Source organism: Monodelphis domestica, chromosome 5, assembly GCF_027887165.1.
Source record: "Monodelphis domestica isolate mMonDom1 chromosome 5, mMonDom1.pri, whole genome shotgun sequence".
NCBI lineage: Eukaryota > Metazoa > Chordata > Mammalia > Didelphimorphia > Didelphidae > Monodelphis > Monodelphis domestica.
In genome coordinates, this window is record NC_077231.1 from 36521565 (window position 1) to 36548214 (window position 26650).

The window sequence follows — 26650 nt, forward strand, 5'->3', positions numbered from 1 at the left end:
CCCCCGGCAGCCCCCTGACTGTCTTCGCTCGCCTGGACACCCTTCCGGGACAATATCCTCACTATCGCTCTGGGCACCTCGCCCCACTCTGGTCAGTTAACATTCAGCAAAATCCCTGGCCCAGAGTACCCCGGCTCCCGCTTCTGCGGCGCCCCCAGGACCGAAGTCACAGCAGCCAATCTCCGCTCCTCCACGGAGGGGAGCCCTACCACCTACGGGGCTGGATGTTTAGCACCTTAGCCGGTGCTCCACAAGTGCTTTATCTCAGCCATCCTCAAGAATTAAGAAGCGCTTCATGCCTCCTTCCCCCGCCGCCTCCAGCTTTCTTCCAAGAACAACAGAAAACCCTGGATTTGCTCCCAAATGACCTGATTTGAATTCCGGCCCTTATATGTGACTCTGAGACAGTCAAACACTTCTTAAGCCTCACTTTCCTCATCTGTAAAATGGGCCTAATAAGAGCACCTACCTTTCTGGGTTGTTTGTGAGGCTGTAATGAGACCAGCATGGAGAAGCCAAGCCTTAGCATGCTGCCTGCCACATAGTAAGCGCTAGATAAATGCTAGCTGTCCTAACGATAATTAATGCAATTATGATGTTATCTAGAATACGTGAGGATTGAACTAAATGATCTCTGTTATCCAAAGGCTGTGCAGAATAAATAATCCCTCTTCCATAGAAAAATTTCTAAGGTGAGGAAAAGCTCTCAACTCTTGGCAGTTAAGTGACTTGCTTAGGGTTAAAGAGCTGTGGCTGCATTTGGCCTCAGGTCTTCCAGACTCCAACTCCTATGCTGTACCCAGTGTACCGTCTAGCAGTCCTATTTAACTTTGGATAATACTTGTTACACATAAATGTTTATAATTACTTTTTCTTTCTTCCACTTAATTTATTCATCACTAATGGCCCAATCTTCATTCTGGATCAGACATTTCCTCGTCTTAGTTAGCTAAGTGCTTTTCTGACTGGGAGAGAGCTATAGATTTACTTTACTCAGTCTGTTTCCATCTTTTCTAGTTTAACACAGTTCTTTGAACTCTTCTTTCCTCCTAACCATTCACAATCTATGTATCCCTTACTTGTACACCACAGAAACTTTTGTTTCTAAATACTTTCATGTCTGTTGATTCCATGTGTTTTTTTTTTTAGTTATCTGAAAAAATATGAACCAGGAATGTGATTGAATTCATGCTTGATTCTTCATAGTCTTAGGTGGCAGGATCATGACAAATGTCAGAGATAACAAGTCTTCTTTTTCCCCTGTGCCTGTAGGCTGAATCCCTGAGCCCTGCTCTTTCTCCAGGTGTCTTGTCTTAGAAGCCCCTAGGAACTTCCCTCAGCCACATACCAAAAGATGCTTTCTGTCTCCAAAGGATACAGTAGAACTTTGGTGCCCTTTCCCTGAGTGCCCACTGAGAAGCAAAGTGTCCAGGGCAAGGAGGGCTTATGATAATGTATTTTCATTTAGGCAGACACCTTATGCTACAATAGGGTATGATGTTCAATTCTGAGAGCAACATTTTAACAAATTGGAGTGGAGCTATAGGATAGCAAACAGGATAATGTTGAATGAGGATTGGTTGAACTGGGAATTGGAACTATTTAAGTAGAAGAGAAGACTTAGGAGGAAACATAATAACTGTCTTCAAGTATGTGATTGCCTTGCTCTATAGAAGAGGCAAAAACTTGTGTTGTTTGACTCCAGAGGACAGAATTTGGGAACAATGAATAAGATGTATCGAGCTAGATTTTGACAAGGAAAAACTTTCTAACAATTGGAACTGTTCTAGAATAGATTGATTAGGACATAATGAGTTCTCCATCACTGAAAGTCTTTAAGTGGAAACTGGACAACCATTTGTTGGGGATCTGATAAAAACGGATTGCTATTCAGACCAGATAACTCATGAGGCTGTTTAAACTGTAGAATCCATAGAAGAAAAAATGGAAGGAAGATAGCTGTGGGTAATGGGACTAATGGAGAAATTTAATAAATTCTTGTTGAATAAATGAATGAAAAATAAATGCTAATTCATTTGTGATAAATAATATGTAGAAATGAATTTTTTACAAAAATACATTTTTTAATCACTCTGCATTAGGCACTTCTTGTTGTTCATCTTTTGTTGCCATCATAGGGTGATGTCTTAACTATAACTGAATTAGATTTAAGCAAGTCAGAGTTGCCGAGTCAGCCTCTCTCTTCCAGAGTCATCAAAGATGACCATACTCTTGATCTTGCCACTTTTCACAAATGTACCTCTTCCATGTTCATGAACTCTAGACTTTCCTTGTGTTCTCACAATTTGTTGTCATTCCACCTCTCTCTTCACCTTGCAACTCCAGACCCTATTCTTCATTTACACTGTAACCTCCAAGCCCTCAAGCCCTCTGTTCTTATGTGGCCATCACCTTTGTATTAGCTACATTTTTCTTTCTTCCTTGTTTTGAGCCCTTGGTGAACTAGTTCAACTCCACACTATCCTCTTTTCTTGACTCTCTTGTCCCCTTATTATGTATCCTTTCCAAAGCTTTGGGTCCTTCCCAGCATCTGTGTTTTTGCTTCTAAAGGAGTGCTGCTGAGAACACAGTTAGTAAAAAACAACAACAAAAAACCATGACGATTGGGTCCACAACAAATTATGTTACATAATCTTTCCTGGACCTTCACTATTACAAGGCAATCTTTTTGATCCCTCTCTGATTAACTCACTATCCAGCTCTCCACAATGGCTCTTCTAAATGTTGTCATCCTTCCTAGAATTGCTTATGGTTCTCTCTCTCCCATCATCCCCTCAGCAAAGAACCTTGCTTCATACTTTACTGAAAAAAATTTGAGGTTTTTTGCTGAGTTCCCTCTTCTCTCCTCCTCATCTCCTCATCTCCATATTCCTTCATCCCTGTCTCACATCTCGAAGTGCTCCTTCTACTTGCCAGGACAAACTCCTCTACACATAATTCTCTTATTTCAGAGGGTTACTTCATTTGGGAGACCTGAATTTCCTATGGTGGGGGACCTCTCTGAAAAGCTTTGGGGAGTTGCCTAAAGAGAGTGTAGTATATAATTTGGCCACCAGGTGAAGCTATTCTCAGGCAACAGATACAATAGTTATATCAGAGACTATCTTTCTAGAGAGTAGATTCTGGCTTCCCCAAAAGCTATAGTTAGCTCCAATTCTTGACAGGACACAAGAGCCTACAAACTCTTAAACTACTCCTTCTCTTACCATACAACCAGCTCACACAATGCATGGTTTGTGTTCCTTCAGAGCACTGGCTCCAATTTAATGCTGGCCTAGGAATATGAAGAAAAAAAATAAAGAAAATTTCCCTGAAATGTGGAGATTACAGAAGACTACTTGGCTCCAGGTCTCATCCTCATTTATCTAGGAAATTTCCTTCAATTCTACTTCCCCTCTGTGCCAGGAGTTCTTAATCATTTTTTTTTTGTGTAATGGACCCTTTTGGCAGTCTTATGAAGCCTGTGGATCCTTTCTAAGAATAATGTCTTTTATTTTTTATTTTTAAAACCTTTACCTTCTGTCTTGGAGCCAATACAGTGTATTGGCTCCAAGGCAGAAGAGTGGTAAGGGCTAGACAATGGGGGTTAAGTGACTTGCTCAGGGTCACACAGCTGGGAAGTATTTGAGGTCAAATTTGAACCCAGGACCTCCCATCTCTAGGCCTGGCTCTCAATCCACTGAAATTATCCCAGAATAATGTCTTTTAAAGACATAAAAGAAAATACATAAGATTATAAAGAAATCTAATTACATTAAAATGCAATTATCAAAAATATTATTTTGTAAACAAGTTTAGGAACTCAGATTGAGAATCCTTGTTCTATGCTGTGTTGTTCAGTCATTTTCAGTCATGTTCATCTCTTTGTGACTACATTTGGGGTTTTCCGGGCAAGGGTAGTGGAATGGTTTGTTGCAATTTCCTTCTCTGGCTCATTTTACAAATGAGGAAACCAAGGCAAACAGGATTAAGTGATTTGCTTAGTGTCACACTCTGAGGCCAGATTTGAACTCAGAAAAATGAGTCTTCAGGTCCAGTACTTATCTGCTGCACCACTCAGCAGCACTATGCTTGACTTACAACTTTCTTCCTCAGATCCAATATAGGCAATCTTTGTTGTGGATATTTTTCTACATAAAGAAAATGAGTCTGGCACTTTATTTTTTACCAGAACTTGGACCTCCTTGGCAAAGATAACTTTTGATGAAAAACTTCTCTCCACCTGCTCTGTAATTTATAGTCTCTTTAGAGAGTTTGGGTGCAGGGAGGCATTGAGAGATTGAATGACTTGCTTAGGAGAAAATAACCAGTTGATGTTAAAGGAGAGGCTTGAACTCAGCTCAAGGCCAGTTTTCTATCCAGTCTTTCATACCACCTATGGATAAAAAATATTCTGTGTAACACTCAACCCTATTACTCCCCCTACCACCCTAAATCCTCCTAATCACCCTTACCACTTCTGGTCACAAAGGGGAAAAGAAGAAGTTATTAATTTGGGACCCCCTAGGAACAACTCAACAGAGAAAAGCTAGGGCATCGAGGGGAGGGGAGACACTATGGGGCAGGATCAGTCTCTTGGTCCAGATTACCAGCAGCTAGGGTTTCATAGAAACTGCCAGTCCAACCTCATGCCACTTCTGTGTCTTGTCACCGTAATGTGTTGGTCTTGTTTCTACCCCCCAGCCTCCTCCATTCTCTGCTATTTCCCTCAGCCCAACCTTCATCATGAAGGCCCTCAATCCCATAAATAGCTCCACCAAATCCTTTCAACATCAATTCTCGGGGGTGAATAGAAGAAGAATGGTGGGCTGCCACTTCAAATAGGAAGAACTTCAGCTTGGTAAATGTTTCCAAGGGAAAACCAATAAGCAATTAAATGGGAAAGAAACTGGCTTGGGCATATGCATTCACCTAGGCAGTATCTCACTTGTTTTTTGGCCTCTCGGGTTGCTTTATCCCTGGCCTGAACCCCCTGCAGTCAATTCCTGCCTTCCATAGTATACTGCCACAGAGTACTGCCATGCAGAGAATGCCAGTATCTGTCATCTTCCCAGGATCCTCACTCTTGATGGATGCCCACTCAAGGCCTGTGAAATTATAATGTACCTTAGAGCATCTGAGCTTAATCTAGAGCTTAGCAAGACTTCACAACTTTAGAAGTACACACACAAATATATATATATATATATATATATATACCCTTACCTTCTCCTTTGCAATCTATATCATGTATTGGCATTAAGTGATTTGCCCTGGGCCACAGAGCTAGGAAGGATCGGAGGTTATATTTGAAACCTAGGACCTCCCAACTCCAGGCCTGATTGTCTATCCATTGAGTCATTTAGGCCCCTGCTAGAAATATTTTTGACTGAAGTTGCCCAGGATTAGGGCCTCCCTTTCCCTGGAAAATGTTGGGCAAAATGCTTAGGAACTCTTGGTCTTTGGCTTATGGAGGGCAAAGGGAAGTTTTTCTTTATAGTAGAAGAAAGAAGAACTAACTACTATTTGCAGCAGTCATTAGTGATACCTGGGCAAGTAAGCCCCAGGTAACAAGAACATCTGAGAGACTAAAAGTAGCTGTTCTAGGAGCCCAAAGTGGTGGTTGCTTCAGGAAAACTTTAAGTGGAATTCACCAAGCATTTATTACATTCCTACTGTGTGCAGTGCACTGTAATAAATTCTGTGAGAGTTATGAAGTTTCTATCACATAAGGTTCCTGCCCCCATGGAGATTAAAATCCAGAAGGGGCATTGATATGTAAACAAAAAATTATAAAATAATACCTGATAGGCTCTTTGTAGTAGTAAAAAATAAAGTGTATCATGAGGTGGGAAGAAAGGGGAGGGACAAAGGAAAGTTTGTCCCATCTACCTCATTCTCTGACTTTCCCTAGGTCCTAGCCTTTTCCCCCCTTTAAACCCTTGCCTTCTGTCTTAGATCAGTTCCAAGGCAGAAGAGCAATAAGGGCTAGGCAATTGGAGTTAAGTGAGGAAGTGTCTGAAGTCAAATTGGAACTCAGGACCTCCTGTCTCCAGATCTTGCTCTCCATCCACTGAACCACCTAGCTGCCCCTAGGCCCAATCTCCCCCCCCCCCTTTTTCTCCTTATTACATTGTTTCCTCTAGAATTCTACTTCCCACCCCAACTCCTCCATTTTAATATTAAGCAAACTCTTCTTCATTCGGTACCTCTTCTTCTCACTTCTAAAATCACAGAATCTCAGAGCTAGGTAGGATCTCAGAAAGTGTGCTGTGCCAAGAATCTCTTTTACACATACTTAATTTTCTCACCTCTTCTGCTTCCTTACCTCAGTTTGCTTTCAGCAATTAGTCATCCCAATTCCCAATGCAAGACTTTTAGAAAATATATTGACTTTAGAGGAATCTGTTGACATGAGAGTGTATTTCATTCTTATTTTTTTTCTATTTTATTTTATTTTAAACATTATTTTATTTGGTCATTTTCATACATTATTCATTGGAAACAGAGATCATTTTCTTTTCCTCCCCCCCTCCTCCTGCCACCCCTCCCTAGCCAATGTGCGATTCCACTGGGTATCACATGTATCCTTGCTTCAAACCCATTTCCTTGTTGTTGGTATTTGCATTAGGGTGCTCATTTAGCGACTCTCCTCAGTCATATCCCCTCCACCCTTGTAGTCAAACAGTTGCTTTTCCTCGGTGTTTTTACTCCCACAGTTTGTCCTCTGCTTGAGGATAGTTTTTTTTTTTTCCTCATAGATCCCTGCAGATTGTTCAGGGACATTGTAAAGTCATTAATGGAGAAGTCCATTACGTTCAATTGAACCACAGTGTATCAGTCTCTGTGTACAATGTTTTCCTGGTTCTGCTCCTTTCACTCTGCATCACTTCCTGGAGGTTGTTCCAGTCTCCATGGAATTCCTCCACTTTATTATTCCTTTTAGCACAATAGTATTCCCATCACCAACATATACCATAGTTTGTTCAGCCATTCCCCAACTGAAGGGTATCCCCTCATTTTCCAATTTTTTTGCCACCACAAAGAGTGCAGCTTTGAATATTCTTGTACAAGTCTTTTTCCTTATTATCTCTTTGGGGTACAAACCCAGCAGTGCTATGGCTGGATCAAAGGGCAGACAGTCTTTTAGCACCCTTTGGGCATAGTTCCAAATTGCCCTCCAGAATGGTTGGATCAATTCACAACTCCACCAGCAATGCATTAATGTCCCAACTTTGCCACCTCCCCTCCAACATTCATTACTTTCCTTTCTTATCACATTAGCCAATCTGCTAGGTGGTGATACCTCAGAGTTGTTTTGATTTGCATTTCTCTGATTATAAGAGATTTAGAACATTTTTGTGTGCTTATTAATAGTTTTGATTTCTTTAACTGAAAAGTGCCTATTCATGTCCCTTGCCCATTTTTCAATTGGAGAATGGCTTGATTTTTTGTACAACTGGTTTAACTCTATAAATTTGTGTAATAAGACCTTTGTCAGAGGTTTTTGTTATGAAGATTGTTTCCGAATTTGTTGCCTCCCTTCTAATTTTAGTTACATTGGTTTTGTTTGTACAGAAACTTTTTAATTTGATGTAATCAAAATTATTGATTTTACATTTTGTGACTCTTTCTAAGTCTTGCTTGGTTTTAAAATCTTTCCCTTCCCAAAGGTCTGACATGTATACTATTCTGTGTTCACCTATTTTACTTATAGTTTCCTTCTTTATGTTCAGGTCATTCACCCATTCTGAGTTTATCTTGATGTAGGGTGTGAGGTGTTGATGCAAACCTAATCTCTCCCACACTGTCTTCCAATTTTCCCAGCAGTTTTTATCAAAGAGTGGATTTTTGTCCCAAAAGCTGGGATCTTTGGGTTTGTCATAGATTGTCTTGCTGAGGTCATTTACGCCAAGTCTATTCCACTGATCCTCCTTTCTGTCTCTTATCCACTACCAAATTGTTTTGATGACCACTGCTTTGTAATATAGTTTGAGATCTGGGACTGCAAGGCCACCTTCCTTTGTATTTTTTTTCCATTATTTCCCTGGATATTCTTGATCCTCTGTTCTTCCAAATGAACTTTGTTATGGTTTTCTCTAATTCAGTAAAAAAAGTTTTTTGAAAGTTCAATGGGTATGGCTCTAAATAGATAGATAAGTTTGGGTAGGATGGTCATTTTTATTATGTTAGCTCGTCCCACCCATAAGCAATCAATGTTTTTCCAATTGTTTAGATCTAGTTTTAATTATGTGGAGAGTGTTTTGTAGTTGTGTTCATATAGTTCCTTTGTCTCAGCAGATAGATTCCTAAGTATTTTATATTGTCTTGGTGACTTTAAATGGAATTTCTCTTTCTAATTCTTGCTGCTGAACTGGGTTGGAGATATATAGAAATGCTGATGACTTATGCGGGTTTATTTTGTATCCTGCAACTTTGCTAAAGTTGTTGATTATTTCGACTAGCTTTTTGGTTGATTCTCTAGGATTCCTTAAGTAAACCATCATATCATCCACAAAGAGTGACAGCTTGGTTTCCTCCTTGCCAATTTTAATACCTTCAATTTCTTTTTCTTCTCTAATTGCTACTGCTAGTGTTTCTAGTACAACATTAAATAGTAAAGGTGATAATGGGCATCCTTATTTTACTCTTGATCTTATTGGGAAGGCTTCGAGTTTATCCCCATTGCAGATGATGTTTGCTGATGGTTTTAGATATATACTGTTTATTATTTTTAGGAAAGGCCTTTCTATTTCTATACTTTCTAGTGTTTTCAATAGGAATGGGTGTTTTTATTCTTATTTTGATGGAGTGCAATAACTTATTTGATTTAGGTACAAAATACAAGTTGTAATCCTGAAACACTGAAGGGTTTTTTTTTAAATCATTATGCTTCTTCATTTAAATTCCCCCCCATCCCAAATAGTTTGCTTTAAGCAGGCTTCACATTTCTCTGATTTTGATCATGTGCTGAATTGTTTGCTCTAATTCAGTTTTGACAAATAATCTTATTATACTTTTTTTAAGGTAACCTCTCTATAACATTCCAAATAAGTGTCTATGGAGCCCTTGCTTAAAGACATCCACTTAGAAGTAATCCAGAACCTCCCAACAAAGCCTTCTTTACTTTGGGGTTAGAAACATTTCCCTTCTATCCAGCTTAAATCTGCCTTAAATCTGGGTCTGCCATTGGACCAAGTAGACCAATTTTAAGGACTGTCCTATGTGCTGTTGTCATTTAGTTGTTTTTCAGTTGTGTCTAAACTTCATGATCCCATTTGGGGTTTTTCTTAGTAAAGATTCTGGAAGGGTTTTCTATTTCTTTCTTTAGCTCATTTTTATAGATGAGAAAACTAAGGGAAATAGGGGTAAGTGACTTGCCCAGGGTCACACAGCCAGGAAGTGTCTGAGGCCACATTTGAACCTAGGACCTCCCATCTCTAGATCTGGCTCTTAAAGTGAAGCACATGAATGTTTCTTGAGTAACTTTGGAAACTGTCGTTTTTCTATTTTGTGTCTAATAAATTTCTAGTTTCCTTAAAAAAAAAAAGTGTTAGATAAGGGAGAAAGAGAAAGATGATGATGATGATGATGATGATGATGATGCATAGATAGTGACAGAATTCTACAAAACTGATGATGTCACCCTGGATCTGAGAGTCAGTTCTGAGAACCCTGAGATAAATGGAACCCTATATCTGGCAGTTACAAAAGAAACTGCATTGAAGCAGGGAGTATTTTCATGAGTGTTTCTACAGAACCTGCCACTAGTAGTATTTTTTTGGTTTGCTTGTGTATTCATTTACATAGGCAGTGCTTCCCAATTCTTTCTCCCTGGGATCTAGGTCTTCTTCGTCATGACAGAAGGTGAATCCATGATAGATCCCATTGGGAGTGACCTTACCGGTCACCTGCCAGTGACCCCTTCATCCGTGAAAGCAATCATCTCAAAGATTGAAGCAGATGAGCTGAAACGAGCCCAAGAGGTGAGTGGAATGAAATAGCAAGATGGAAAGGAGTTACTGATTCTATCACATGACATAGGTTGGAGGTAACCCCAGGGTCTGACATGTGGGCTAGGGGCTGCTTGCTAGAACAGATTCAGATATCCTAGATCTAAACCCTTAGAGTAGTGTAAAACATGACTAAGCACCCAAGACCTAAGAAGGACACAGGAAAGTCCAGACTCATCCCACAGAGGATAAGGTAGAAACAAATTGACCTTCTGAGATAGGAGGAGCAAATATAGTACTTAGGAGTGGAACAGAAGGGATTAGATATTCTTTGGAAGAGGCCCAAGGAGGGGGAATAAGGCCTGAAGAAAAGCACTGAGAAATTGGGGAAAAGATCTAGGACTAAAAAATAATTATAATGGTGGTTTGATGGTGGGCAGGAGGGGTGCAAAATGGTGGCACTATATCATATCTGTTTCACTTTCCTTTTCAGGACTCCTTAAGCTGATTCAGATCATAAACTTGTAGACAGAGCCTTTGGGATCTTTCCTGATAGGGATGCTCAGAATGTATTGGGGTGCTCCTAAGGTCTCATTTTCCCCAAAGGGAAATGAGTTTCTAATTATTCATTCCCTCAGAAATCCTGGGAGGAGAGGCATCCAGAGCCCCACAACCAACCCCAAAGAGCTGAAGAATTGGTTGTTTGTGAGTCCCAGTGTGAACCCTCTCCCTTCCTGCCCTGGCCTATAGGACATTTCTATCCAGCTTTCTGACATCTTGGGCAATGTCAATGGTGTCATCAGCCGCTTCCAAGAAGATTTAGAATCAGATCTGAAAGAAAGAAAAAACATTCAAGGGGAACAAGATAAGGGCAAGATAAGATTCATCTTGCTGGAGAAAATAGCCTCCTTCTCAAGGGCAGCTGAGACAAAGGAAAGGAACCTCTATGAGATCCTCAATTGGATGAGTGACTGGGGTAAGGTTCTGGTTTAGGTGGGTCTAGGGTCACAAGGATGGCAGACCCATGGTCCTGCCCATTATCCTTATATAGGGGTAAAATCTATGGAGCTAGTATACCAAGAGAGTTCCTATTCACCCAAGGGTGTCTGGCATCCCCTCCTAAGGACAGAATTCCTACAGAATTCTGGAGCCTTACTACCAATAGTGGACAGGACTATTGCTGCTAGTGTCCTTTTCTTGGCTCCATTAACAGGACAGAGCACACTGACCCTGGAGGTCCCTAAACCCTTTGCTTCTTCTTCAGGTGATAGCTTGTCCTTTGAGACCAAAGCTGAGAAAAATGAAAAGGAAGATGACGAACAAGATGAATGGGTGGAAGTCATGGAGAGGGTGCTGCCACTTTCTCTCATTGCCACTGAAGGGGGCATCGAGTCTCTGATTTCCCTTTGTACTAATTTGATTGAAGAGAAAAAGAAAAGAGCCCTAGGTGAGTCCCACATGCACTGGGTCAGGTGGGTGAGAGGGGAAGGAAAGGGGGCATTGATCCTGATGGTGCCTAAAGGTTCCCTAGTTTGGTTTGAATTGGTGAGGAATGACTGGCCAGAAGGTTGCCCAGCTGGGATACTTTCTGAGGTGTAGAGTACTATCAGAAATGGAGATGAGTCCATGTTTTCAGGGTGGATTATCTTTGGGATATGCAATCACTATCCCAGGACACAAAAGAGCAGGGAGAAGAAAAATAAGAGAAAGAGAAGATTGGCTGATGATGTTTTGTTTTTTCCCTTACTTTCTCAATGGATGGAGGAGGGGGAGAGGTAGGAGGGAGTGAATGTACACCAGACACAAAGCTGATGGAGTCTGTAGCGCTCTCCCTAGCTGGAAGACTCCACACTAACAGTTTTCTTCCTGGCAGTCTACAGTGGTCCTCCTCTTGCCCCAACTCTCATTTAGACTAAAGCCCTAACAGAGTTAGGTGGGAATAGGGCCACACAAAAGGAAAGACTCATGCCAACTCTGTCTCACAGCAAAAGCTCATTTTCTTTTATTTTTCTGTTATTCTTTAGTGCCCAAAGGGAACTTTTGGAAAGCCTGGAGGGAGAAGGTTCTACATAAATCTTCCTCCCCACTTCAGCCTCTGAGCCCAGAGCAGATGCTTAAAGATAACACCACCACAAATGAGAATGTAGGTGAGGTCCAGGCCATGCTTCAGGAGCTTTTGGACTCTACCATGTTCAACAAGGGAGAAATGAAAGCCATCAGGTACATATCTACTGTGATAGAAAACCTTAATCAGGCCTTGATACTTCAGTTGCAAGAAAACCACAAGCTGAAATCTCAGTGCAAGGTCTTAGAAATAGAGATGTCAAAAGAGATAAAAGATCAAAAGTTTTACCATCAGAAGGAGATCCAAGTCCTCGGGGCCATGAAGTGTGCTCTAGAGAGGCAGCTCCAAACAACAGAGCAGAAATGGCAACAACTTCTGGAAGATACAACTGTGGGATACCACTTGCAGTTGGGTGGAGGTGACAGGATCAGAAGAGACTTCACTGAGCACTTTTTTAGGACCCGAAAATCTCACACCATTATGAAGAAAGTGAGGCTCCCCACAATTGAAGAAGCATTAGAAGCAGAAATGGAGCCAAAGCTTGAGGAAAAGGAGAAATCATTCCTGACAGAGCAGGAGGAGGAGAAAATAACCCAGCTCCTCCCAAATTATGTGGACACCATGACAGAAGAAGTAGACATAAATATGGGGGGTGACCACATGCCATTCTTGAAGGTAGAAGTGCAGTCACTTCCAGAAACGAGCTTGCACCTTGAGGACTCCAAGGACACAGACATTAATGCTTTAAATACGTTAATGCTCTTAAAACCTGCAGGCACAGATTACATAGATTTTGAAAAAAGAGAAGTGATAGTTCAAAGTGCACTCTGGATGGATAAAGAGGAAGATTCAGACTTACCCAGAGAAACCCAGGAAGACTTACCCACTGAGGAATCTCCTAAAGAAAAGATGGCCCTATCAAACCTGCCCCTGGTCCCTTTCCCAGAGAAGACAGGCCTCTCCCAAGAAGAGCAAGCTAAGGAAGAGAGGCTTTGGCAGGAAAAAAGGAAACAGTGGCAAGAGGAGGAGAAGTGGTGGCAAGGGCAGCAGAAGGTCTGGGAACAATTGGAAAAGGAACATAAAGAGAAACAGCAGCAGTGGAAACTGGAGGAGGAATTGTATAAGAAGAGGCAGGAGTTTATGAGCTACAAATTGCTGACCAGGCAGAGGAGGGACCTGGATGAACTGCAGGCAGAGCAGAGAGAGGACACTTATTTGCCCTCGTCACTAACTGCAAAGGAGGGACCTAAAGAAATGACAAATGTTGTGAACAAGGTCTACCAGATCCAGCTTCCAGGGGGAAAGTTCCAAACACCCCTGATCTATGAATCCCAACTACCTGCCCTCAATCTCTCTGAGTACCAGTGGGCCCATAAACAGAAAGCAGGGCCCCTTTACTGCATTGGAAGAGCCTTTCCTTATTCCATCCCCCATAAATCTGGCATTCCTGGAAGATGGTTCTCTCTCCAGAAGGAGAAGAAGTACAGGGTGGATGTGCAAGGCCAGAGAAAGAACTTGTTGCTTTTGAATGAGGCTGCTGAGAATTTGGGCCTTCCAGGTCATCTGTGCTCTCTGGCCAAGAAGCTGATCTTGGAAATATTCCACATAAACCTCACCAGGCTTGCGTACATGATCCAGAAATATAGCACCTATAGAATGTTTCAGTCCATCAGGTAGGTGTGCTCATTCAGCCCCATGACCTGAGCTGGTAAGAGGATTCTGCAGAAAAAAAGAAGAGAGAAGTCCTGGGAAAAGACCAGTTAGATGGGAGGCCTTCCTGGAGAGGAAGTTTGGGCTTTGCAAAGAACCTCTCAGAGGGAAGGCAATGAGTGTGACCTTGAGAAAGACTCTGGAGACACCCAAGTAGACTTCAGTTTATTGATTTATTTTTAAATTCTTTTCAAATTATGAATTCTAATTCTCTTCCTCCTTCCTGCCTCTCCCTTACCTATAAAGAAGGCAGGTTGTATGATTTCAAGTATAAATGTGAAGTCATGTAAAATATCCAAGTAGAGTTTAGATGAAACCTCTGGGCTTTGGGCATCATATAATTCCTCCTTAGAACTCTAACCAGGAATTTTTGTATTTGGCCTAGGGTGGGGGTGAATGAGAAGGTAGGGTTCATCTTTCAGGAGTTTCTCTTTTCTCCCCTTCTTTTTACTACTTTTCTTTAAAAACCAAACAGCACTTTAAAAATAATTGCAAGGAAATCATAAGACACCGTCCCAACCACTCCCTCTCCTACTCCCTCTCTATCATCTCAGTTCCCTCTGCCAAATGCAGGAATCACCAGGAAAGCTGAAGGTAGGATCTGAGCTGAGTCTTAAAAGAAATCTGGAGAAACCTATCTATCCATTCAACTGCTGTTTTCTCTTCCCAGGCAGAATGTAATCGACCACATACAAACCTGCCAAAAAACTGGGGATTACTCCAATGCCCAAAACTCTTACATCTTTCTAGAAAAAATAGACCAATATCAGAGCCGCAGACTGCAGATCTGGACAGAAAAGCAGAAAGCTCTGGAACAGAACCGAGGGGACTGTCTGGAAGAAATGACGTACTTATTCTCCCAGGTGAGTTCCCTCCCCTGAGCTTCAGGAGCAAGAAATGTCAAGTAATGATGAGGCCAGGAAAACATCCAACTGGAAAAATGAAACGTGACTAGAGCTGATGGATAAGGAGGAATATTAGAACCACTTGAGCTTCAAAGGAGCTACAGATGAAGGAGGATACTGACAAACTGGATCACATCTAGAAGAGGGTGAGCAGGATGAAGACCATGCCACTTAAGGACTGGTCAGAATGGGACTGTATAGGATGGAACAAAAAAAAATGGCCAATACACAGTTGAAATCCAAGCTAAGTAAGAGATAATAAGATATCGCTTTGCTGTCATTGCTGAGTTCAAGTCACTGGGCCCACTCAAATCACATTCTATAAAGAATTGGAAAATGTTAGTGCTGAGCCACAGTGATCTTTTAAAGGTCATGGAGAATGGGAGGAGGGAAAGACCAAGAACAAAGACCCTTATCTGAATTTTCAAAAAAGGGAAGGAATAGAATTCATAAAATTTAGGCTATTGAGTTTAACTTGATTCTAAACAAAATTCAATAATGTTTCTCTAAGGAGATGATGAGAAAACATTTAGAAAAGGAAAGAATGATGTTAGAACTAACATAGTTTCATCAATAAAAGATCATGTCAGGCTAACTCCATTCTTTTTTTTTTGTTGTTGTTTTTTAAATCCTTACCTTCCCTCTTAGAATCAATATTGTCTATTGGTTCACAGGCAGAAGAGAGATAAAGGATTAGAGTTAGGGTAAGAATAGAATGATGATTAGCAGAAAAATGGAAATTCTAAATTTAACTCAGAAACAAATGGAATGCAACTTAGGTTATATAAAATGATGGCAGAGATACAAAATGAAATCAATGACAGAACAGAATCAGTTTGATTTTCTCAGTTCTATGTAGGTAAAACTCCCAGAGTTGTTCCCATTGCTCAAGGGATACAAGGAAATACACATGTCTGGGATGACCATGCTTTTATACAGAAGAAGAACAGCCCAGCACATACTAACTGTAAGCCAATGCTGGCCAAGTAAGTGGCTACTTTAAAAGTAATCTTAGTTTAATACTTTAAAAACCTGGCCTTTTGGGGAGAAATAGAAATGCAGAGGAGCATCTCTTTTGGTGAAAGAAGAGCATAGTCAATTTACAGGAGGAATAAAAGTTGTAGCCATAACCTAGAGTTGACAAGCAACTGGGATCTTGTCTCTCTTCCATATCAGAGTGAGTTATTCAGATAGTGCAATTTGATAAGAAAGAAGGTTGCCTTCCAACAGCCCCAGAAGTATTTTCCTTCCAGAGAAATATAAGCCCTCAAAGTAGTTCCAATTGGCTGGATTTCTATGAGTCTCTTGTTGAGATGGTAAAAAGAGGGACTCCCTGGAATGTCGTTTTTGCTTATATATTTCTTGTTCCATAGCCCCCAAATCCAAACCACAAGGTGACATAAGTCTTGGAGGATCATTGTAGGACTATATGGGAGAAATAAAGATTCACTAGAATGTGAGTAATAGGCCAGGGACAACCTCAATTTCAGTTACCTCCAAGAGGAATTAATTGAACGAGTTGTCTTATGTGCTTTCTGTATGTTGTGGGAGTTCTGTGAGTTCTTTGCATGTTCTGTGAGTTAAAATGAAGGCATTTATCTTCTTAAACGGATTTAAAATTTACATTAAAAATGTTCAATTTTGAATTCTCTCTCCCTCCACTCTGTCTCCCACCCATTGAGGAGGAATAAATATTATGTTCATTATACTTAGGAAGTTATGCTATTGCATAACTTAGTCTATTGTGTGAGGAAAACCCTAAGAAAAATCATAGCAAAAAAAAAAGTATGTTTCAATCTGCAGTCAGAATTCATCAGAGCACCACATCTGGAGCTGGATAGCATTTTTCCCTGAGTCCTTTGGATGTGTCATGGATTGTTGTGTCAATGAGAGTAGCTAAAGTCTTTCACAGTAGATTATTGTTTTTGTTTAATTTTATTGATTAAGAAAATTTTCCCATGGCTACATGATCCATGTTCTTTCTCTCCCCTCCTCCCACCCACTTCCCATAGCCAACAAGCAATTCCACTGGGTTTTACATGTGTCATTGATCAAGACCTATTTCTATATTGATATTTGCACTAGGATGATCATTTAGAGGCTACAACCTCAATCATATCACCATCGACCCATGTGATCAAGCAGTTGTTTTTCTTCTGTTTCTGCTCCCACAGTTTTTTCTCTGGATGTGGATAGCATTCTTTCTCATAAGTCCCTCAGAAATGCCTTGGATCATTGCATTGCTGCTAATAGAGAAGTCCATTACATTCAATTGTGTCACAGTGCATCCATCTCTGTGTATAAGGTTCTCTTGGTTCTGCTCCTTTCACTCTGCATCAATTCCTGGAGGTCATTCGAGTTCACATGGAATTCCTCCAGGTCATTATTCCTTTCAGTACAATAGTATTCCATCACCAACAGATACCACAATTTGTTTAACTATTCCCCAATCAAAGGGCATCCCCTCATTTTCCTTTTTTATTTTCTACCACAAAGAGCACAGCAAGTCTTTTACCTTAAGATCTCTTTGGGATATAAACCTAGCAGTGGTATGGCTGGATCAAAGGGCAGGCAGTCTTTTAAAGCCTTTTGGGCATAGTTCCAAATTGCCAACCAGAATGGTTGGACCAATTCACAACTCCACCAGCAATGCCTTAATGTCCCTCTTTTGCCATATCCCCTCCAACATTTATTACTTTCCTTTGCTGTCATGTTAGCCAATCTGCTAGGTATGAAGTGGTACTTGCAATAAGGGAAGAAGAGAAATGGGGTTAAAACATGTGAAAGAGAAATTTTGCAAAGAGAGAAGTGTGCTGGACCCAGCCGCATGCCAAGAACTAATGATGCTCAGTTCTAGAACAGAGAGAAGGGATAAAAAGTGAACACTAGAAGTTATTGGGGGGCTTTTGGACTTCCTGTTTCTGGGCTGTCTGGAGTTGGAACTTCCTCTCTCTCTCTGAAGCTGAGGAGATTTGGTTTCCTATCCCCTGGAGCTGAATATCTGTACCTCTGATGTTCCTGACTGGAGAGAACCCATCCTTGCCTGAAAATCACAAGTGTTCCTGCATGCTGAAAATACCTGTCTACTCAGAAGATCAGTGACTGTCTAGCCTGTACAAAACTGTCTAGGTTGGGAAGGCTAGAAGCCAACTCAGGCCTAAGAACTAGGGTTGAAGTCTTCAGGTTAACCCTGAAGATACTATAAAGACCTATTTTATCCTACAAAGTAATCTGGGAGGATTAAGTAGAGACAGGTTAGTCAGTTAGCCCTGGAAATTTAGATAGATCAGGGCCTAGGGAGTGTGGAAGAAAAAGAAGACATCTCCGTGAGATTTTAGGAGTTGGGAGGCTAGCTAGAACCCCTTAGATGTAGGGAACCCTAATTCCTTAATCCTCCCCTTCATATTACCTTGTTTTCAAAAATAAATCCCTGTCCTGTTTTTACAAACCTATCTGGGAGATTGACAAGTCCCATCTCACTGAGAGGTACTAAGGACTCAAATCAACCTTGGTATCTCAACATCATCAACACCATCCCTTCAAGGATAGAATGTTTCATACCTCAGAGTTGTTTTGATTTGCATCTTTCTAATATAAGAGATTTAGAACACTTTTTCATGTGTTTATTAATAGTTTTGATTTCTTTATCTGAAAATTGCCTATTCATGTCCCTTGCCCATTTATCATTTGGGGAATGGCTTGATTTTTTTGTACAATTGATTTAACTCCTTATATTTGAGTAATTAGACCTTTATCAAAGGTTTTTGTTATGAAGATTTTCCCCAATTTGTTGCTTCCCTTCTAATTTTGGTTGCACTGGTTTCGTTGGTACAAAACCATTTTAATTTTAATGTAATCAAAATTGTTTATTTTACATTTTGTAATTTTTTCTGCTTGGTCTTAAAATCTTTCCTTCCCCAAAGATCTGACAAGTATACTATTCTGTGTTTACCTAATTTACTTATAGTTTCCTTCTTTATATTCAAGTCATTCACCCATTCTGAATTTATCCTGGTGTAGGATGCAAGATGTTGATCTCTAACCTCTCCCATACTGTTTTCCAATTTTCCCAGCAGTTTTTGTCAAATACTGTATTTTTGTACCAAAGGCTGGGATCTTTGGGTTTATCATAGACTGTCTTGCTGAAGTCATTTACCCCAGGTCTATTCCACTGATCCTCCTTTCTGTCTCTTAACCAGTACCATATTGTTTTGATGACCACTGCTTTATAATGCATCTTAAAATCCTCCTCCTTCACATTTTTTTCATTATTCCCCCTGATATTCTTGATCTTTTGATTTTCCCTTGATATTCTTGATCATTCCAGATGAACTTTATTATAGTTTTTTCTAATTCAGTAAAAAAAAAGTTTCTTGGTAGTTTAATAGGTGTGGCACTGGATAAGTAAATTAATTTGGGTAGGATTGTCATTTTTATGTTAGCTCGTCCTACCCATGAGCAATTAATGTTTTTCCAATTGTTTAGATCCAGTTTTAATTGTGAGGAAAGTGTTTTGTAGTTGTGTTCATATAATTCCTGTGTTTGTCTTGACAAATGGATTTTTTATATTGTCTAGGGTGATTTTGAGTGGAATTTCCCTTTCTAACTCTTGCTGCTGGGATATGTTGTAAATATATAGAAATGTTGATGATTTATTTGGGTTTATTTTGTATCCTACAACTTTGCTAACGTTGTTGATTATTTCCACTAGCTTCTTAGTTAATTCTCTGGGATTCTTTAAGTAGACCATCATATCATCTACAAAGAGTGATAGCTTGGTCTCCTCATTGCCTATTTTAATACCTTCAATTTCTTTTTCTTCTCTAATTGCTACTACTAGTGTTTCTAGTATGTTAAATAATAGAGGTTATAATGGGAGTCCTTGTTTCACTCCTGATCTTATTGGGAAGGCTTCTAATTTATCCCCTTTGCAGATGATGCTTGCTGATGGTTTTAAATATATATATATTTAAATATATACTGCTTATTATTTCTAGGAAAGGTCCTTCTATTCCCATACTTTCTAGTGTTTTCAATAGGAATGAGTGTTGTATTTTTTCAAAGGCTTTTATTGTGTCTATTGAGATAATCATGTGATTTTTGTTGGTTTGCTTATTGATATGGTCAATTATGCAAATGTTTTTCCTAATATTGAACCATCCTTGCATTTCTTGTATAAATCCCACCTGATAATAATGAATAATCCTCATGATCACTTGCTGGAGTCTTTTTGTTCATGTTCTATTTAAGATTTTTGCATCTACATTCATTAAGGAGATTGGTCTGTAGTTTTCTTTTTCTGTTTTTGATCTGCCTGGCTTTCGAATCAGTACCATATTTGTGTCATAAAAGGAATTTGGTAGAACTCCCTCTTTGCTTATTTTGTCATATAGTTAATGTAATATTGGGATTAGTTGTTCTTTAAATGTTTGATAGCATTCACTTGTGAACCCATCCAGCCCTGGGGATTTTTTCTATGATGGCTTGTTCAATTTCTTTTTCTGATATGGGATTATTTATGTATTCTATTCCTTCATCTGTTAATCTAGGCAATTTATATTTTTGTAAACATTTCATCCATATCACCCAGATTGCCATATTTATTGCCATATAATTAGGCAAGGTAGTTTTTTAATGATTGCCTTAATTTCCTCTTCATTAGAGGTGAGGCCTCCCTTTTCATCTTTGATACTGTTAATTTGGTTTTCTTCTTTCCTTTATTTATTAGATTAACCAGTGCTTTGTTTATTTTATTTGCTTTTTCAAAGTATCAGCTTCTAGTCCTTCACTTTCTATTTTATTAACTTCTCCTTTAATTTTTAGGATTTCTAATTTAGTTTTTATCTGGAGATTCACTTTCAAGTTTTTAAATTTACATGCCCAATTCATTGACCTCTTCCCTCTCTGATTTGTTGATATATGCACACAGGGCTATAATTTTTCCCATGAGTACTGCTTTGATTGCATCCCATATATTTTGATCTGATGTCTCCTCATTGTCATTCTCTTCAATGAAATTATTAATTATTTCTATGATTTGTTCTTTAACTAACTGATTTTGGAGAATCATATTATTTAATTTCCAATTAATTTTTTATTTGTCTCTCCATATAGCCTTACTAATTATTACTTTTATTACATTATGATCTGAAAAGATTGCATTTATTATTTATGCTCTTCTGCACTTGTTTGCCATGTTTTTATGCTCTAGTACATAGTTAATCTTTGGGAATGTACCATGTGCTGCTGAAAATGTGTATTCCTTTTTGTCCCTATTTATTTTTCTCCACATAATTTAAACTCTAATTTTCCCAAGATTTCATTCACATCTCTTACCTCTTTCTTATTTATTTTTTAGTTTGATTTATCTATATCTGATAGAGGTAGGTTTATGTCTCCCACTAGTATAGTTTTACTATCTTTTCCTCCTAAGATCCACTAGTTTCTCCTTTAGAAATTTGGATGCTATACCATTTGGTGCATATGTGTTGAGTACTGATATTTCCTCATTGTCTATATTGCCTTTTATCAGGATATAATTACCTTCCCTATCTTGTTTAATTAAATCTATTTTTACTTTGGCTTTGTTAGAGATAATGATTATGACTCCTGCCTTCTTTTTCTCAGCTGATGCCCAATAGATTTTGCTCCAGCCTTTAATTTTTACCCTGTGTATGTCTATCTGCCTCACGTGTATTTCTTGTAGAAAACATATGGTAGTATTTTGGTTTCTAATTTACTCTGCTATTTGCTTCCATTTTATGAGTGAGTTCATCCCATTGACATTCAGAGTTTTTATTGCCACTTGTGTATTCCCCAACATTTTGATTTCCTCTCCTAGTTTTGCTCTTTTTTCTTTCACTATTTCCTTTTACACCAGTTATTTGCTTTTAATCAGGCCCCCCCTGATACCCATCCTTATTTTACTTCCCTTTCCATCCCCTCCCTTTTTATTACCCTTTTATTTTTTAGGGTTTATTAAGTCCCCTCCCCCTTCTCTTTCCCTCCCTTTTTGTACTCCTCACCCTACTGCCCCCCCCTTGGTTTTTCCCTCTCAACTTCCCTATAGTATAAGAATTTGATACCCCAATGGATCTAGATGATCTTCCCTCTCAGAACTGATTCAACTGAGAGTAAGGTTTGAGTATTACCTATTAGCATTCTCTTCCTCTCCTTCTTATAATAGTAACTAAATCCCCTCCCCCTCCCATGCATCTCTTTGTGTGGTATAGATTATCCTATTTTTCTTGTTCCTTCAAGTTTCTCTTGGAGCCATCTTCTATTCACCCCTTTTCTTTTTTTGCATATCATCTTAAATCACTTAGTACCCCAACCTCTACCTATGAATAATTCTTCTAACTACTATAATAGTGAATACAATTTTTGAGAGTTCCAAATAACATTTTTCCATATAAGAATATAAATAATTTGTCCTCATTGAAGCCCTTAAAGAACAAAATTAATTCCCCCCCCCCTTTTCCCTCTCTTATTTACCTTTTCATGTTTCTCTTGATTTTTGTGTTTGGATATCAAACTTTCCATTTAGTTCTGGTCTTTTCTTTACAAATACTTGTAAATCTTCTATTTTTTTTGAATGCCCATATTTTGCCCTGGAAGTAGTCAATTTTGATGGATAGGTGATCCTTGGTTGAAGACCCAATTCTCTTGCCTTTCTAAATATCTTATTCTAAGGCTGTCAGATCCTGTATAATCCTGATTGGTGCTCCTTGATATCTGAATTTTCTCTTTCTGGCTTCTTTTAATATTTTCCCCTTAGCTTGGAAGCTCTTGAATTTGGCAATTACATTCCTGGAGGGTTGGCTTTTGAGGACTTAATGTAGAAGGTGGATTCTTTCAATGTCTATTTTGCCCTCTTGTTGAAGAACATCAGGGCAATTTTCTTGGATAATTCCCTGTAGTATGATGTCAAGATTTCTGTTTATTTCCAGGTTTTCAGGTAGGCCTATGATTTTCAAATTGTCTCTCCTGGACCTGTTTTCCAAGTCAACCATATTCTCAGTGAGATATTTTATGTTTCCTTCTATTTTGCCATTCTTTTGATTTTTCTTTATTAATTCTTGTTGTCTTGTGAGATAATTAGATTCTACTTGTCCAATTCTGGTTTTTAAAGACTTGTTTTCAGCTATGATCATTTGCTTTTCCTTTTTGGTTTGGTCTATTCTGCTTTTTATGGCTTCCAGCTGTTCAATTCTGGTCTCTAATTTGCTTATCATTTCATTTGATTTCTGGGTTTCTTTTTCCAAGTGGAGTTTGTCTTTTAAACTGTTATTTTCTTTTTGAACTATTTCCCACTTTTCTTGCCAAGTTTCTTCTGTCTTTCTCATTTGGTTCATCCAAACTTAAGCTCCTTAAGAGTTTGTGACCAATTTCCATTTTTTGGGAAGGTTTTGATGTGTTTACTTGTTTGTTGTCCTCTGCTGTCTCCTCTTTTTAGTCTGGATTTTTCCTCCATAAAAATTATCGAAGGTCAATGCCTTTCTCTTGTTCTTTTTGGTGGTTGAAGATTGTATTTCTTGGGCATTGCTGGCCATTGATTTGTTGTTTTTTTCCTTCCCTTCCCAGCCAGAAGTCTGAGTGAGGAGGACAGGTTCTCTGTATATGGAGCTATGGAGAAGTTTTTGCCCTGAAGCTATTCTTTGAGTCTCTGTGGCTTTTGCTGTGTGCTGCCCCTCTCTACTCTATCTCTGTGCCCAAGGTCTATGTTCTTCAGCCTCCTGGGGTCCCAAGTTTATCTGGTCTCAGGGATAAGTCCATAGTGTTCTCAGCCAGCTCCCAAGAACCTACAGATTGCCCTGTACTTTGCTCTGATTCTGGTGCTCTAACTCTGGTGCTGTAGGTGTAGTGGAGGAGGGTTGATCAACTCAAATTTTGGTGGGAGAAATGCCCAAATCCCATCTACCTTTAAGGCCAAGTTCTACAATGGAGCCCCTTTGCTCATCTGATTTTTTTTTGTCCTTTTGAGGCACTTTATATTGGTCAGTGATGAGGAGAGAAAGAGCCTTGCTTCTACACTGTAGCCATCTTAACCCGAAGTCCCATGGTAGATTATTGTTAAAATATTGCTATTATTATAAACAATATTCTCATACTGCTCCTCACTTCATTCTGCATCAGCTCATATAAATCTTCATAGAAGTCTTCTCAGGTGGTGTAAGCATTTGCCACCCCATGTGGTTTTATGGGAACTGAGGAAAGTTGTAAGCCAACTCTGTGGAATTGCATGAGTTATTATTTAGAGATCCCCACCCCCCATGGGTGTGAACAACAAATTAAAAGGAGAAAATTACCTTTTTTGGAGTCAGTACCTGGTCCCCCAAGCCTAGAGTCTTGGGGTGTCCCAGGCAATGAATTACATTTTTCTACAGGTTTGATCCTCCTCCCAATTAGATTGCAGGCTTCTTATGGGTAGGGAATGCTTCTCTTCCCTTTAGTATCTCCACCACCCACATCTAAAAAACCGAATATAGGAAGCATTTGATAAATATTGGTTAATCTAAAGTGAAGTTTTGTACATGGCCTCAGAATCTTTCAAAGCATCACAAAACAAATGTTTATTTACAACTTTATTCATTAAGAGCAGCTGCTTAAAAATTCATCATTTGTCTAGAGTTTTCCTTTTAATGAAACTCTGGAACCTCCATTTATATCTTCTCACTTGCCAGTGGGCTGTACTAATATTACTGGTCACAAGCTAGCCTATACTAAGCCCAATGTCAGAAATCTCTGGCAGGACTTTCAGAAATATGAGGGACTCTGTCATCTTCTCTGGCCTCAACCTGCTTGGGTGGAGACCTAGAGCAGGGTAGGATCATCAGCTACTGGGTAACCAAGAGTTATATGCATTTCTGAATAAGTTCCTGTTCTAGATCTCAAGGAACTGAAAAATAGCTCTAACTCCCTCTAATCTAACTATCCCATTTATTAATAGCATTAAAACACCAATAGAATATTCACTAGAAATAGGAAAAAGACTCAAGGAGATTTTTGCTTGCACCTCACCATCATCCTTGGGTCTCAGGCTTGTTCTGGCTCACATCCCAGAAAATCCTTTTGTTCTAGAACTAGGAATTAGTTTCAAGTGGCCTAGGGGTGAGGTGTGATGTTTTATATTGAGTAGACAAAGGAAGTTTGGAGTCTTTTACAGATGTACCCATCAGGCAGATAGACCCTTAACTTAACCCTAATTGCCTAGCCCTTACAGTTTATAATGTCTTGCCTTGGACTTTAAGACAGAAAGTTAAGGTGGTTGTTGTTGTTGCTTTAAGACCAAATGCACACCACCCAGGCATTTTTGAATACACTAATTAGGAGTTGGTTAGATGTGAATAAATGTCAGAATTGATAGAATTCCTTTGGCTATGGGCACTGAACTCATGGATATGTGCCATTCCAGCTGTTTTGTTCTTGTTGCTGAATGAGTGTTGTGAGATTTCATTTCTCTCCTCTCTAACAAGGACATATTCTGTCATTTTGTGTGTCAGGATAGTCTCAGACTATAGAAGACATGGCAGGTGCTGTGTATACCTTAAATTACTGTATAAATATGAAACATGGAGGTTATGATAATGAGGATGATGTATGATCTGGCTGGCAGATCTGTACTAGCAAAGACATGTGATGGGGGTCTTATGACCTACAATGATCTCAAAATCCAACCTCCTAAAACATATTTGATCACTTAGTCATATATCAAACTAGCTTTTTAATTTTTATTTAAACCCTTACCTTCCATCTTAGAATCCATATCAGTTCTAGGGCAGGAAGAGTGGTAAAATTCTAGGCAGTTGGGGTTAAGTTGACAGGAACCAGACCTGTCTGATCAGAGGTCCCCAAAAGGTTGTAAGAAGAATGATATGAGCACAGCAGGATCAGGAAGTCCAAGATGGTTGAAAACAAGCAAGGTAAGTTTATTGAGAGTAACGACTGCTTTATAGAGGGAGAGAAATAAGCTTGGGATTTTGCACAAGCTTTTCACATATATAGTAAAGGTAACAATGAACAGAGAGGCCTTAAACAGTTACAATGCAATCTGCATACCTCATTGAGCCTAGACAATGATTCTACAGAAAGATAAATTATTTTGCAAAACAATCTGTACTTGGATTTCCAAGGAGTGCATACATTAGTGATTTTATATGAAACTTCTTGTGTAGGGGTTTGAGAAAAGGGGGAGCTTGAGGCTATAAGCCTCAGGTTGAAAGGTGAGATATATGACAAACATCAGTTGCTCTATGGCCCAGAGCTGTGCTCAAATGGGCCTCAGGCTGTGCCTCCTACATTAAATGGTGACTTGCCTAGGGTCACACAGCTAGGAAGTACCTGAGATCAAATTTGAACTCAGGACCTCCCTTCTCCAGGCCTTGCTCTCTATCCACTGAACCACCTAGCTGCCTTCATAATGTCTTTTTAGATGTCCATATTTACAATGTATTGTATTGAGAGAAGGCATGATGTGATGAAACAAATGTTGGATTATGAATCTGAGAAACTGAGTTCAATTCTATCTTCTTCCTATGTGACCTGGAACAAATCATTTTAACTCTATCAGTTTTTTCATGGATATAATAGAGGAGTTGGGGGAAATGACTTAAAAAAACAAACAACTATTACCTTCTCCTTTAGAATGGATACTAAGTAAGAGTTAAGAGTTAAGTGACTTGCCCAGGATCATCCAGCTAGGAAGTAGTCACTGAGACTAAATTTGATCTGGGACTTCTCTCTATTCCACTGAGCTACCTAACTGGGAGATGACTTCTAAGGTTCTTTACAGTTCTAAAAGACGACAAGATTTTAATGTTATCAAATTGCAGCATGTTAGAACTGGAAAAGAACCATCTAATCCAGTGTCATATTACAAATGGGGAAACTGACACTTAGAGATGTCAAGTCACTTGCCCAAAGTCTAAGATAAGTGTCAGAAACCAAAGACTCAAACACAGGGCTTCTGCCTCAAAGTCCAATCCTCAGGATACCTTAGGATTCCCCCATGAGCAGAA

The 26650-nt window shown here is 39.3% G+C and overlaps 1 protein-coding gene across 3 annotated transcripts in view; it reads left to right on the forward strand.

The window, feature by feature from the left end:
- Window positions 1–7: 7 nt before the first annotated feature.
- FAM186B (family with sequence similarity 186 member B) overlaps window positions 8–26650 on the forward strand; it is a 35356-nt gene continuing 8713 nt past the window's right edge. The window contains exons 1-6 of one of the 3 annotated variants that reach the window (XM_056798311.1): window positions 8–544; window positions 9846–9986; window positions 10704–10929; window positions 11218–11400; window positions 11978–13691; window positions 14399–14591. In XM_056798311.1, coding sequence (XP_056654289.1) covers window positions 9858–9986; window positions 10704–10929; window positions 11218–11400; window positions 11978–13691; window positions 14399–14591 — 2445 coding nt within the window. In that variant the 5' untranslated portion in view covers window positions 8–544; window positions 9846–9857. Of the gene's footprint in view, window positions 545–9693; window positions 9987–10703; window positions 10930–11217; window positions 11401–11977; window positions 13692–14398; window positions 14592–26650 lie in introns of those variants that run through there. The other 2 variants (XM_056798310.1, XM_056798312.1) reach the window with 2 other exon arrangements.